Source organism: Anopheles gambiae, chromosome 3 (assembly GCF_943734735.2).
Source record: "Anopheles gambiae chromosome 3, idAnoGambNW_F1_1, whole genome shotgun sequence".
In the NCBI taxonomy this organism is placed as follows: Eukaryota; Metazoa; Arthropoda; class Insecta; order Diptera; family Culicidae; genus Anopheles; species Anopheles gambiae.
The window spans coordinates 15,517,294-15,532,846 of NC_064602.1; the positions used below are offsets into that span (position 1 = coordinate 15,517,294).

General features: G+C 47.2%; 1 protein-coding gene across 2 annotated transcripts in view; it reads right to left on the reverse strand.

The window, feature by feature from the left end:
- Positions 1-2,987: 2,987 nt before the first annotated feature.
- The window catches only part of LOC1275554 (homeobox protein B-H1), a 33,481-nt gene continuing 20,915 nt past the window's right edge, over positions 2,988-15,553 (reverse strand). The window contains exons 2-5 of one of the 2 annotated variants that reach the window (XM_061655373.1): positions 14,422-14,598; positions 5,487-5,596; positions 5,253-5,399; positions 2,988-5,177 (exon numbers count right to left, since the gene is read on the reverse strand). In XM_061655373.1, coding sequence (XP_061511357.1) covers positions 4,034-5,177; positions 5,253-5,399; positions 5,487-5,596; positions 14,422-14,598 — 1,578 coding nt within the window. In that variant the 3' untranslated portion in view covers positions 2,988-4,033. The remainder of the gene's footprint in view (positions 5,178-5,252; positions 5,400-5,486; positions 5,597-14,421; positions 14,599-15,553) is intronic. The other variant, XM_061655374.1, reaches the window with a different exon arrangement.

The window sequence follows — 15,553 nt, forward strand, 5'->3', positions numbered from 1 at the left end:
AATCTTCAAATGAAGTCTCTGTAGTCTGCAGTTAATAATATTTGTAATTGAATTTGCCATGTTTCGTAGAACTGCAATACGCAAGCAAACATTAATAAGGCTCTCGTCAATTCCCCAGACAGTCTATGTGCACATGGGTACGTCGAGGTTTCCATCCAACCATCCTTATTTCATTATTTACTTTAACACGAGCTCAGAACAATCTCAGACCACTAGAGAACTTCCTTTCCGTCTGGTGGAACTTCCATGCATCGGTACGCTTCGACCGAGCGAGAAACAAACATTCACTCTCGACAGGCGCCGATACCGGCTTCCTTGTGCTGCATTAAACAGTATCCCCTTCACGGAGCATTAAAACGGTACAGGGAAATTTGCGCCACACTGTGGATTGGATGGGAAAAGTTTCAACTGCCTTATGGCAATGGTTTTCCCTCCCCCCAGGCTCACTAGCCGTTGTTGGGTGCAAATGCAAATTCAATGTCCAAAAGCCTGTTTCCACTTTCCATCGAAGGATCGTAGTTCGCTAAGCTGCTACCATGAGCAAAATGCGAATGCACCGGACCAAAGTTCGTAAGCTCGTGGACAAAATCCTGCCACAGACGAAAGTTGGGAGCCGAGTTCAGCAGCACACAACACGCGATCGTCAATCGCGTCAACAACCCGCGGTGTACCGCGGTGTGGGTTGTGCAACTTAACATGATTGCAGCAACTGCAGCACAAGCTGGGGGAGCCGACGCGAAGGAGCTCCGGCCAGCACCAAACTCGAAGGTTTTCTTTCACGGTTGGCTGGTGTAAATTTGAATATAATTATTCCTTTTTCCACCCAGTGCGGTCCCGTGCGCTCTTGAGATTTCCCGTGCACGGGGAAATTCCGCCACCGTTTGTTAGTTTGAAGAGGTAACTACACTGGCACGGGTACGAACGGTAACGATCGGAAACCCTTGTTCTGGTTAGACGCCCGGGTAGACTAATTGGTAGCCACGGGATGGCTACACCACTTGAAAACGGTCGCAAACGGTTTGCCTTGCCTTCATCGACATAAATTGAGACAAGTGTCGCCGGAAAAGTGAAACAACCCGAACCCTTTTTGCGCCCGGTCCGGCAACATGTTGCCGCAGCGGTTTTTGGGGTTGTGTGTATGTTTTTGGAAACAGTCACCCGCCCCTGTGCCACTTGGGTGAGAGGTTTTCACTGACTGATGGAAGGATGCGTTGTTTGTTGTTATTTGGCTATTAAGATGATAAATAGCAGTAACTGATATTGAACATCGCTTTGAAATGTGACATGTTTTTGTCGAGTGGGTTTACGGTTGTTTGAATCAATTATTTTGAAAAGTTAACCCAAATGGTCGTTGTACGTTGAAGTTTGCGACGAGGATGGAAACTCTGGCACTAGTCATTTTGGCCAGCTGTACTATCTTACTATTGACTTGCTTTTACATTGCTTATTTCTGAGAGTTTTCGGAAAGTTTCAGACTAAGCGATTTAATCAATTATTAACTAGTTTTAGTGCTAGCGAGTCAAACTAGAACAATAATACTGGAACTGGATGAACGATCTGCTCATGGCTGTTAAAGGATCGCCTGATCCATAATTGGTGCGACGACGAGGGATCGCGAGCAGTGGACGAGGGCGTAGTAGAACTGTTGGGGCATATAGGTCGAGTTGCTGAAGCAGTATAGGGCTGTCAATGTTACCAGTTAGCAGACCTGCTACGAATAGTTTCTGAGTTGCAATTTAGCGCCTATCCTTCAGCTGGTGAAGGCAATGGAACATGAGACAATTCTCATATGGCGGATGATGACTGCCTAGTTCCCATGGTAGTAGTGAAGCTGCTTAACGGGAGAGTTTACGTTGGATGAATTCTGAGTCTGATAGGCCCTTGTTCGACGGCTTCCAGACCACGCTGGCACACTCGAGCACTGGTTTTACGATGCTGCGATAGAAAGCCTTAAGACACTTGGAGTCCTTAAAATCGTTTGCCATACGAAGAGCAAATCCAAGAAGTAGGTTTCCGCGTTGATGACTTCTTCGGCGTGACGGTTAAATGTTAGCATTGTATCCAACACAACACCAAGATCCTTAATATAGTTTGCACATTCAATACAGATTCCGCCTATGTTATAGTTGTAGTGAATGGCATCGCGAGATCGAGCTGAATGATATCACCTGACATTTGTCGATACACAGCTGAAGATGGTCTCGGATACACCAGTGGTAAAAGATGCTTTAGTGTTGCTGAAGTTCAAGGTGATCAGGATAAAGATCTAAACTAGATCGAGTACATAATTGTTCCTTTTTAGAGTGGCTAATACATTTATGAGTCACTTAGCATCAGGATATTGAAGCTCTTCAGACACCTTCTTTCTAAAGCAATGTGATTTTGTATTAGTCTTCATTATTCCATCAAGACCTGGTAAACAATTTACCGGATTACTCCAGATGATGCGTATTGTTAAATCTGAGATGTAACTCTCAACAAGACGAAAAACTCCCACCGTTACTATGTGGCAGGTTTGATCAGGAGACAGATTGATGTGCCAAACTTACTCAGCGCTTCTACTTCGTTAAGGAATTGTAGGCCCAGCTAAAGAATCATCGAGTCAAAAGAACATTCTTTGTTTAAGTATTTAATTTGAATGATTTTGTATGAATGTCTAAGAACCCGTTTTGAAGAGTTGTACATCCCTAGGCAACTGAAACAACTGCTGGATCGTTGTGTTGTTTACTTAATGTATAAGTATTACATATATTTAAATAACATTATTATCCGATAAACAGACTAAATTGCTCTCTAGAAAAAAAACGTAAGGTAACAAAAGGCGAACACATTTAACGCAAGAGAAAAGACTGAAAAATCCAAACGGAACTGTATAAGAACGAATTGTCAGCTTCAACCATCCATTTCAACCATTGCAGCTAGAAAAACCGTGACATTTTCTTTCTTTCATTTCTAATACACAATAAACGTAGAAACCAAAATAATGCTTCATTTTCATAATATCTTTACTTTATATTTGAGGTTTGATAACTTACTTACGGGTTAATAAAATACATCTGATAGACACTTCCATTGCATAGGGAAAGATAGAGACAAAGTGTTTATAAAATACATTCGAACGAGATAAGCGATAGAGTGTTTTTTTTTTAAATGTTCTAGATGTAACAAATACAATTCCTCGAATACAGCTCCATACATAGTGGGATCTTTCGACCAAGTGGGTATATTAATAAAATAAACAATAATTTCATGCACTTTTCATGAGATAGCATTAAAGGGACAGAGGGAAGTGTGCAGAGAAAAACAATAGAAAATCGTAGAGAAGACAAACTGTGAGTTCGTTCGCCGCAGGACACATTCATTTGGTATTTCTATAGTTTTGCTGGCTGGCGAACGGAAATCCGGTCCAGTACCGGCGCTCTGCATAGGTCGCAGCTTTGTGTTCCGTGCCGTGCGCACGTCGTTTGATTTCGTTGGCTTTGGCTAATGGTGCACATATGATTTGTAAAACTAAACGTACGTACGCGGGCTCTATCGTGTCCTACAATAATTTCTTATACATTTACAGCGTTAAAAACTCTTTGGCATGCAGCACAACACGCCGGTTCACCATCCTGCCCGGGTTGTAATGATTGTTTCTGGCCTTCTCGCAATTCCCAACAAAACCCTTTACCTTTCTCCTGTTTCGTGAACCGTGCGTTCGCCTTTCTGTCTTTTTTCCTGATTTGGCTTCCTATAGCTTCTCTTCCAACCTGTGGTAAGTTCTGTACAGTGGTGTTTCGATTCCGGCCCAGTGCCAGCTTCTAGATACAACACAATTGCTTGCACGAAACGGGCGCACTTTTAATGCTTCCATTCAACCGGGCCCGGGGAAACCATTCCGTGCGGATGATGCTCGTTTGTTTACGATTACAGCTAAGACTAGGATGATAGCAACATTTAAAAACAAAACAAAACCCCACTCGTGCAAACACGCGCCGGCAATAAAAACTAACTCGTTTTCTCCCCCCACATTGCCGACACGCAAAAGCGCCTAAATGTAGACAAAGTTACCGACACCTTTCGCCGGGTCGGTGTTGACGATCTCCTTCAGCAGTGCACCGTTACTGCTGCTGCCGCTGCTGCCCCGCGTAAGACCACCCTCGGCAGTGTTGGGCGCTTTCACCCCGCCGGCACTGCTCCGAATGTTGTCGGCCAGCTTCTTGTCGATGGCGAGCGCCGCGAACGACTGACTGATGGAGCGAATTTCCCGTATGTTGTACACGGGATTGTACGAGGGGGCCGCCAGCGTCGAGGCGGGCAGGAGCGAGGTGGGACGGGCCAGTGCCGCCAGCATGGTCGACGATTTGGCTGGCCGCGGCGGAGGCTGCTGATGTTGCGCACTGTTTTTGCTCTTCACCTCGGGCGGTGGGGGCAGCACGGGCGTGTCGTTCATGCCAGCCGTGCTCGACTTTTCCGGCTCCTCAAAGGAAGAGTCGGACGAGAGGGAGGAAAAGGAGGAGCAGGATGAGGATGATTCGGTCGAGTCGTTCGAGTCGGTCGAGGCGGCCGAATCGTCCAGCGAGACCGGGCAGAAGGTGCTGGTCTCCTTTAGCCGCAAGCTTTTCGCCTCGGCGGGCAGATCGTTCAGCGAGCTGAGCCCATCGACAATGTCCGAGATGAAGGTGTTGGTGGGCGTACCGGACGGTCCGAGCGAGAAGCTGCCCGAATGAAGCGACAACCGATGATGATGGAGGTGGTGATGGTGGTGTTGCTGCTGCTGAAGATGCAGATGGTGGTGAGCGGCCGGGTGGGATGCGTTCGACGAGTCGAGCGATGTGTTCAGGATAAAGTGTTTCGATTCGGCAATGGTGGCCAGCAGTTGCCGGCGCCGGGGGTAGTTGGGATTGCGGCGCACGAGAAAGTGCATAATCTCGCCCTTCTGCTGGCGCTGGAGTTGCGTCTTGAGCGGCAGGTCGTCCGGGTGCAGTTTGCGCTGGTACTCCTGGCCGGGGCAGACCTCGTAGAGGGAGAACTGTTCCACCGGCTCGATGGAGTTGTAGCAGGAGAGCAGCAGCGACAGCAGCTCGTCGGACGTTGTTTCCTCGGAGATGAGCAGCGACTTGTACTGGGAGTTGGGCTGGAGCGCGGAGGTGTGAACCCGTATCAGACCGCCGGGTTTTTGCTGAAGACAAAACCTGAACAGGGGCGGGAGTGGACGAGACATTTAGTAGTGTGTTTAATTTGTTGCATCAACGCTTTGTGACACTTACCTGGAGTCACCTTTCGGGTGGCAGGCTTGTAGGAGCGCTGGCCGTGCCTCGTCATCGAGCTCCAGCACGGACTTGACACCCGGCCGACGGACGGTGACTTCCATCGTGAGATAGAAGAGCCTCGGGTCACGATGGCGCATCTTGCACCTGAGAAGAAGAGAGTCCGAAATCAATATAAGTCCGAAGGACCTCCAACAACCTGAAGCTGTCTCCCGCTGGCAGTACGATGCTTACCTTCGCAGAACCTGCTGGACGACGCTCTTGCTGGTGGCATCATACGAAATCCCCAACGTTTTGTACTCGATGTCCTGCCGCAAACAGGCCGTGTAGATTTTGATTGTCGTCTGGGGAAGATACGAGCAAGAGAAAAAAAAAGAAGATCAGATAAAGGAATCAAACAAACCAGCTCAAGTGTGCCCAACACACCCGAACAAAACAGATGTTTTGAAAACAAAGCAACAAATTCCCACCACAGTATGTTTTTTCGCTCCAAAATTTGTAAGCCCATCCCAGCTCTAATGAACCTCTTCGCTTCCCCATTTTCTGTACCGTTACCGACAGCTTAGAACAGTTTATTGCCGGGAGGTTTTTGGGGGTAAAAAGGGCGACCAATCCGAAAAGGACATTAATCTCGATTTTTGCAGGTAACGCTCAGGCTGTATAGGGAGTCCCCTTTGTCCCGCTGAACCTCTAATCCCATCGCCCATTGCCAACCGAATAACTGTTCACAAAAAGGGCAAAAAGGGTAACATCAAAGTGGGGCAAGCTTAGGGTATTTTAGTGCGGCCGTGTACACCTTCATTACGACATTCGGCTCCGAGACAATTCCGATCCGATTATTGGTTCGGGGGATTGGAGGGTTCCGAATGGATTTAATTTGCACAGGATAACCTTTTTCCCCCGGGCCGGCCTTTTCCAAGGAACGTTGTAATAAATCGTTAGCCGGGGAGGTAGTCGTGTAGTAGAGGAGAAGAAGCCGTCGATAAGACGATACAGCTGTAAGCACACTTAGTGCTATAAACGCGAGTTTGCTATAAAATTTAAAATGTTGAGATTTATTCGATTTTTAAGAGTTATGTCCTCTTCGAATCTGAATTACTGCAGACAGATGTTAGTAAAAAAGACACTTAACAAAGCTCTGCTTTGATTGGATGTTGTTAATTAAAACATTCCTGCCATGAACCTTAGCTTTTATAGGAAGTTGAAGTGTTAAGTCTCCCTTTGAACAGGCAGTCGCTGAGAGGCATATGAAGTAATTGTTTATTTTCCACCTCCAATGTTTTATGATGCATTCAACTTGGGCGCACAGTTTTTTTTTCCATAAAACGGATTTCCCATGTTTTCCTCGCACATTCAAATGATATCCTGGCTAAGGTTCAAGCTGGCTAATCAGCGAAAGCGGTTCCCATAACACTGCAACCTGAGCAATTCCTTATCGGAGAAGCTCCCAGACAAACAAAACACAAAAGGGAAGACAATAAAACAAGTGACTGTTTGCACTGAAACCGCGAGTTTTGCTAACTTTCCACGGTGCGGCGCGTGAATTATACGCCGGCCCGATAAGCTCCGGAAAGCTGGCCAGTTCCGGGCGGCCAGGCGTTACACGCCTTGCACGCTCCCGTAAATCTTCACACATTTATTGCCCATTGCGGGGCGCTCTGTGAGACGAAGATCAAGCGCGATCATGATCGACCGGCGTGCGTCTTGTCAGACCCCAAGAGAAAGCGCGGGAAACGAATCCACCAGCACACGAACGATCGTCGACCTGAAAGAAATCGCGTGCCGCAAACTGTACGCGTGATCATGCGCAAGCGGAGGCGATTGTGTGATGCGCCTACTGCACTGTTGTGGTTGTGAGAGAGCCTTTTGTTTCTTTCCTATTTTGCTCCCAAACCCAAACCGGGCGTAAAGGGAAGGTTGTGTGCCTCGAATTTTTGCCCATCGGTCGGGTCGGGTCGGGTCGGATGCAATTCCGTAATTTATTGTCGCAATAATCGCACCCCACCCTGTGCCGTCAAACATTCCACGCGCGTTCCACAGCGTGAAGTTTGCGTGTGATATAGAGGAAAACACAATAGAAGCAAACCGCAGCCAAAGGCAGCAACTGGGAAATGGAAGGTTGACTGAGCCCGCAAGGGAAAATGCTCGAACTTAATTAGACACATTTCCCCGGTGGCTAAGATCTGATGAGCAAACGGGAGAGAAATAGAGAGAGAGAGACAGATGGATGGAATGGGATAATTGTCTCCAACGCTTCGAGCCAGCTTTTGGTTGCCGTTGGAGACCTTTACTCGAAGAGTCACATACTCGACACGCAACACTTTCACCCTTCCAAGGCCAACGTGGGGGGAGATAAAAACTGTCACCCCGTTCCCTAGTCGCTGTAAATCCACTCAAACTCAACTCCGGCTAAGATGGGGGATGGAGTTGGCTGAAGTCGTCATCACTTACGTTCAATTTTCGCACCCATTTCCACACCGCGTACTACACCATGGGAATACGTTCCAGATGTTGCGTACGCTCGCAGGAACAAAAACACACTCCCGCTGCGCGCTCAATCGTTCGACTGGATGAGCGCGTGCGAAGGCTTTTTTCTCGCCCGCAACCCGTCTCCCAAATCAACTGAAGCAATGCATCAGGACGCGTACCGCGCGTGGTTCAAGGAAGGCAGGCACGTTCCCTCCCCTTTCCACGAATCTTAAAGTCGGCACAAACGTGTGCCGTTATTCCGTTGTGGGGACGAAGAGGCTTGTCAATTAGGATGGCGGCAACCGACAGCCAGACAACAGACCGATATGCCCAACCCTCCCGACTGTTGGCCGCACAAAACCGGCGCGAAACGCGGTGGTTCGTTTTTCGGTGGAAAATGATTTTCCATACGGTTGCTGCACGGTACGGTTGACAGCCATTTTTCGCTTCCAGTTTTGACAACGAATCTCGCTAAAAGCTGCTATCTTTGCCGTTCGTCGTGCTGCTGTTGTCGCGCTGCTGATAACGCTTTTCCTGCACACAAAATGAGCATTTTCCATTTCCGAAAATATCCACACCAGCAACAGGTTGGTCGGTGGAAGAGGAGAGAGAGAGATGGGGGAGGACGCGGTAAAAACAGCCACAACAAAGCACCTTCTCGGGGAGGAGTGTTGGGTGTCGAAAATGGGCAAGGGAAATGGTTCACGCATCCTTTTCGATTTAATTTCCATTTTCCAAGCTGGTGCGCATCATCGTCTGGCAAGGTCTGTAGGAAGGTGTTGTGGTGAAGGAAAATGTGTTTTTCTGGGGGGAGCTCTTTCTTTGTGTGCTTTGAGATGCTGTACCGTCAGCTCATCGACCAGAACGCTCTTAAAGTGCGTTTGAATCATGCGAATCGCGTGGCTGTAACCGTGTCATGGGCTTCCCTTTTTTCGGTGTACTGTAATAGTGATAACCCGCGTACTGGTGGAAAGCAATTCAAGCCTGATTCAAAGTTACGTTTACGACAATCGCAATCAGTACGTTTTGTCTGAAATTGGTGAAATTGTTTCTAAAACAGTCAAACAGTCAAACCAGCAAGTACACTACAGTGTAAGCAGTAAAACGTAACGACCCTTACACACTGGCTGTGACTTTCCTCCTATAATCATCACGGTGTGTACTTGGGGAAGGCAACCATAAGCCACATAAACTCTTATCAAACCGCGCACGCACACACACACACACCAACCACTACAGGTAAATCCCGTCCTGTCAAAACGAATGTGTCTGGCAAAAAGGACATCGTGTCGCGGTAAGCAGAAACCTCACAACCTCACATCATCGGTGTTCGTATGCTCCTCGCAGCCCAAGGCTCGTTTAAAGCATTTCGAACCCGGTGGTGGCAAGTTCAAGGATGTACTTTAAGCTCAACAGCAACTACAACAAAAAACCTCTGGAGTCTGGAAGCTATCTGATTGATTGGTTTTAGGCCTCTTCAAACCGTCACCACAGCACGGTTAAAGGTGTTAAAAATAAATCTCCTGCCCGGGTGTTGCTGTAAGTTTGTGCCTTTTTGTTTTGATTCCTCTTCTGCGCGCGTCAAGCGCAGACATATTGCGTCGTAAATTTAAGCCCACTAACGGCATGAAAATAAATCGCTGTCTGGGATGGAAAGTTGTAAAAGCTTCGAAGCGCGCAAAAAAAAAACGGCACGTTTAAGGTACGTCAAGCGGTGCCCAATATTGTTGTTCGATCTTTTGCCTTTTCGAAATGACAAAAAATGAGAGTGAAATGATATATTTTTTTCTGTTTTATTGTTTTACTGCCCAATTGTTATTTTGCAAAGTTTCTTTGCATGATTAAAACAAACAGCAATTCCCAGTTGAATTTGGGGCATTTTTTTAGACAAAACAAAACTGTAACATAAAACCAACAGTACGCTGTAACACAAAACGCTGAACATAGTGTGTGGAAAACGCTTTCCCCAACACCCAAAGGATCAATTGGAAGGACGATGACAAATGAAAAAGTGCCCAAAGTCACAAAACTAATCTGTAACCGTGTGCCACCGGGTGTCTTCCCCATGCTAGCTGTCAATTCGGGGGTTGAGAGAGTTGAGCTTTTGTATCGAAATGAACCTACTTTTTGAGATACTTCATTCTGCTTTTAAATGTTTTTACTTCCTACATTTTATTTTTTTTATGAACCAAAAAAGAGAACACACGGACAGACAGAGAGCGAGAGAAAAAGAGTAAAGTTAAACTTAAAACAACGCCTGTTATCAAACAGCAATTTATTTGAATCGCACAGTTGGGGAGGATGTTTTTCTTTTGCTTTCGGAAGCACCGTCGTGCTTCTGTTTTTGTTGTTGCTGCTGCTGCTGCTGCTGTTGCGTCTCTCTGTTTGCAGTGCTTTTCACTTTTTTGGGTGTTGGGTAAGTTCAGTTTCACGCATTTCGTGTCCAGTTATCTATGTTTGTCTTTGCCACTGTTTTTTCCCGCTTTTATGCACAGTTGACAAGTGAACACACTCACACACACAAGCACTAGCACAGGATGTTTGGCTACTGCAATTGTATGAAAACGTGGAAAAAATGGAAGCTTTTGAGGTTGTGGATTTAGTGCCCTTTTTTTTAGCACTATTTGTAACATTAACAGGTACGTTGATTTAAAACATTAAAGACATTTACAATGCAACGGGATCGTTGCTGATCTGATGACGATAGCCGCATGAAACTAATGTAAATCAAACTAAAAACTTTCAAAATTAATATTTTTTGAAACAGAGTTTTGAGAGTGATGGTATGGCCGCCGGCACAAGAAACCCCCGAAAAAGGGGTGTGTGATAGTGAGAGTGATGATGATCGGGGCTCGCCCCGTTTGGGCCGGATGCACGAAGAGAAAACAGTTCGATTTCCGGTGCTAAGCTTTAGCTTTAGACGGAGAGGAGTTCATCGCACATGCCCCGAGCTCTGGTCCAAAAAATTAATGAAGCACCGGTGGTCATATTTTGTGAACCGGCACTATACACTCGAAATCGAAAATTGAAACTGAAGCTCGCGCATCAAAACAAACTCGAGGAACCGGAGAGGAAAGCAACGAAGGAGCGATCGGGCCGCGCGAAGGGCGGATACCGGTATCGGTACCGTTTTGTCTCGATGGAATGCGAAAAAATGCACATTTCCGAACTAATTTAAATAGCGACGATTGGGGTTTTGTGGGGCTACCAGGCACAGTTGCCTTTCGAATTTCTTTCCTCCCAAAAAAGCGGGATATTTGTTGAAGTTGGAATAAAAAGGGGAGCTGTGTTGTCAATTCTTTTCAAACAGTTTGGAATCATTTTATGGAAGTAAAGATGGTATGGAAAAATGCAGAGTAAAATGTGTTACAAGCTGCTGTAAAAGCGATAATCAGAAAAAAGGTTGTCAATAGGCTTTGTCTTGCTATTTGAGCTAAAAAAGCAGCAAAAATCACTCTCTAGGAGTAGTCCAACTCTATGATAAATGACTACAAAAAGCATGTAAACCATGCAACTCATCATTTGAAGAAACAAAACAAGCTGAGTTTGCACATTGGCAAACGTTTTTCTCAAGTCTAAAGCAACTTTCAGCCATGCGTTTTTTGTACAAAAATTAGTAAAACATAAACAGTATCTTCTTTTGGCCTGCTCTGTCTTGTTAATAAAATGCTTTACATAATAAAAAAACAACCTCGAACCAATTTTGTGGCCAAAGAACACCTTTCGCTTTTTATTCTTGCCCCTAATTACCCGCTCGAAATGAAGTGGGCTGCTCGGCCACGTAAAACGTTGATTAAAATAGTTCTCTAATGAAGCTCTGTTTGCATTGCAGAGCGCTTTTACATCCTCCCGAAAGTAGCTCCTACCGGCAACCGGCCTGCTGTAAGGAACTGTTTATGATAAAAGTCGGAATTAAATACAATTCTCCTGGGCGCACACATAAAACCCCGGCAATGAGCCCAACCACACCGGTCTGACCCGGAGCATATCCTGCAGCCGCGTGTGCATGTGCTGCGGTTGTATTAAGAGACTAAAACCGTCCGCTAAGAGGACTAAAAAAAAGTAACACAAGTGAGCAAATAATGAACCGCAAGTAATGTTTATCCCGTGGCAAATCGTATTGTGTCCCTTTTTTTTGTTGGGTGAGCACCGGTACACTTTTCGGTTTCGGTGCTGTCCGGTGGAGGGACATTCCTTTCTCACTTCAGAATACTTAATGAGCAGCGGAGCGGACCTTCTGCTTTTCGGGGCGCATCCTTTTTCGAACAAAGAAGGAAAATCACACTAAAATCAACGCCAAAAACGGAAAGAAACAACAAGCACCTAGATCACCTAGAACACTCCTTAAACTGTTTCTGTAAGCAACCGGAGCGAAAGGTAAAGAACAAGTTCACCCCTCATCCCACACCGGCGCACGGTAGGACCTCTTTCCGTTCACACGAGTGAGGTTTCTGCCCGAGCATCTTAAGCTTGTTAAACATTTTCCATTCAAGAAAACCGCGTAATCGCACCGCTGCGCTAGGCACTACGGCACTGCTAGAAACACGCTCTCCTTTGCCAGCCAAAAAAGGAGCATGCGAAATAAGGGGGCGAAATCAGCATTAAAACGGAAGCAAACGTAAAGTTCGCTCCGCCGGCACCGAGCAAAAGCCACTTAGAAGGTTTCTGCGTGGGGTGTGTGGACTCATAAGCAGATTTTTTTGGTGTCTGTGTGTTGCGCAAAGGGCGTACTTCCGGGGCACGCGAGTCATATGGTGGTGGGTTTCGGGTTACCCGGTCGCGACGCACTCGAAAGGAAGTAATTCTGAAAAAGGACGGCCTGGGGCTCTGGAGGAATAAGGGGCACAATGACTTCCGATGAAATGTTTCCAGAAATATGTAGAATGTGTGCTCGGGAAGCAAGGAGCACGTTTGTTGAGTGCTTTTTTGGAGCAAAATTAAGCCTCTAAAGCCTCAAATTGTTGTTCACTTCAGTATAACAGTCTCCTGGTAACAACATCAAACATCAATCTTCTCTATGATTAAATGGAAGAGAAATGTTCTTTTACATCCACCGAAAGGGAAAAACTTTCATTTTCTAAAACGAACTGAAGCCCTTCACACCAATCTGCTCACAGTAACCTCTCAAACCATGACACATATTCGCAGGGAAATCACATCATCACATCCATAACAGTCAGTGCCGTGCTTGATGCATTACAACCTTTAAAAAAAGGTCGAAGCTTTAATTGCCCACCATCACTGTCTGTGCTCTATTGCATGCCAATCCAGCCCATCAGCTGCTGCGTGCGTGTATACTGTGCTGTGTGATTCCCAATAGTGCACACATCGGCAACACACGCAACGTGCAAGTCGAGTTCTGCTCTCTCACAACAAACGGCTGGGCGGCTGGGGGTTTTGCATACCAACAACAGCAACGGTACGGTTCAACCCGGCAGGTTGTTGGCGCCGCGTTGTGGCGTTACAGAATTTAATTAAACCCGTGCCCGTGGCTTGCCCTGCACCTACGGGGGCGTGTAACGCTACACAACGCTACACAGTTAGAACGGTTTTGCAAGCCCGCCGCCCGGTTGCAAACAGCGTGCGTTCCTATCAGGGTGTTCCTTGCATTCCCGTTGTTTGGTTGTGTTTTTCGCTCTCCTTTAAAACAAACCATGCAAAATTCACCTCCAATACGGCGTTAGTTGCAGTTTCGGTTTCGCGGTTGCGTTGCGATATGTATATGTATCGCGGAATATCTGGCCCACCAACAGATGCTGCAACAAATAACACAGGCAGCAACCGTACGGTACCGGGCGACTTATGGGAGAAAAGCATGTGCAACACCGCTGCTCGTATGCGGGGGAAGTGTGTGAACAATCTTAGGAAAGAGAGAGAGTGATAGAGAGAGAGAAAGAGAGAGAAAGAGACATCACCACAGCAAGTGAAAACTTCCAGCACACGCGTTCGGTACACACCGTATGCCCGCTAGCATAAGCCCAAACACAATACTTCATTAAAATGAAGATGATTTGCTAACCACCATCGCCTTCACCCACGGCGGGTGGTTTGTTTGTGGTTCAGAATATTTCCCATCCGCCCACCTTAGCGCTGGGACGCAGTATGTTACAACCACGCGGCTCTGTGAGAAGGGAGGGAGTAATGACAATAATTATGGTCCCACTCTCCCACTCCCCCTCAAAAACACGCTCTGCCACAAGTGCACGGAAACGGCAGCTTTGCGCCGTGGTTTCGTCAAACAGTCGACAAAGCCTCCCGAAAAATTGGGTGTCGAACCACTTCATCTTAATGAGCACCTCATCATCATCAGCAGCAGCAGTAGTAGCAGACCGCCCTCAGCCATCGCCCGTTAAACTTATTGAAAGATTGGCAAAGGGACAGGGCCTCGGACAGGGCTACGGAGCACAGGGAATGAGAAGAGCAAATAATGAAGTTTTCGGCAAATTTCGCTCGCTCGCGCGGGTGTTTTTGTGTGCGCCCCAAATCAGGCACACTATTGTTGAAAGTATTTGCGCCATTTTATGCTGTCGCAATTAGATGCTGTTCGCGCATAGTTTTTTTTTTTGGTTGCTTTTCGTGTCGTCGTTTGCCTAAACTCTCAGTACTCAGGCCCGCAACATGTCAAGTGAGCGGAGAGTCAGATTGGGATTAATTGAATTACAGTTTGAGCGGCGGTAGCATAAATGAAGTGACCACTTACCTGGGGAATGGTTTCGTTCAGGCTGGAGTAGCTGGACGCTCGCGAATGGCTGCGAAGCGGATCGCCCCCGGGTGGCTCCGGGCTGCCGCACAGCGACGACGCACAGGACGTCGACGACCGCATGGACAGTGAGTCGGCCCGGCTGCGCATCGGCGAGATCTGCACGTGCTTCAGCATCTGCAAGAGTGGAAGAGAGGGAAGACGCCGTTCGATTTGCGATTAGTGGGCTGCTGTGGAAGAACTGGAACACTGGTGCGGCGGTAATGATGGATAATTTTCGCTCAAGGTACTGTGATGCGTGATCGAAACCGATCCAGCCAGGTGTGTGTGCGTTTTGAGGTACCCGGGCACCCGGCCGGACACAGCTGCGGCCGCGTGTGCTCGAGTCGGAAGCTAATTGATCAATTATTGGACGTCACCGAAGAGACACAGCGTGCGCTCAGTTTCCGACGTTCATTCACCGTTTGGCCCGGTTTGTGAGTTTTTAGTGCTGTGCGTCTTCTGGAATAGTGCGAATATCCAAGACGCAAAGATCGCAAAAACTGTGTGGCCTGATAACTCCTGGTGTCCCGTTCTTTGCCCGTTAGAGTAATATAGACGAGTGCAGCAGCTCCGATGCAGGAGTTATGCAAGATCATTCAGAAGAACCGTACGCAATAGAAAGCAGCACACACATAGACAGCTCGATCGATCGATCGTTCGTTTCGATCGATTGATAGCGGGCGCGGAAGTTAAACAGACATTAAAGACCCAAGTCCCATCCCGAGACGAATCGCGCAAGAATTTCACTTCTCACACGGCTGACGACTGACAACTTTGTTGCCACCGTTAGCACAAGCGAGTGTGGGATATCATCGGCATCGGAAGATCATCACCGCTCTCGAGTCATCGCTCCCGAAGGGGCACTGTGGTGGGTCTGCGCCGGACAATGCGCCATGTCTGTGGCCTGTACAACACTTCCTATTCCCGGGCTAGTTGCGCAACTCGCACGGGCACCCATTACGTGACGATTTACGTTAATTAAAATGCTTCCTTTTTTGCCTTCCCTCCTCAGTTTTGGTGACGAGCATCGAGCAGCAGCACCAACAGCAACAACCAAATTAGACAAGCCCCAACAGAGGCTCTAAAGATG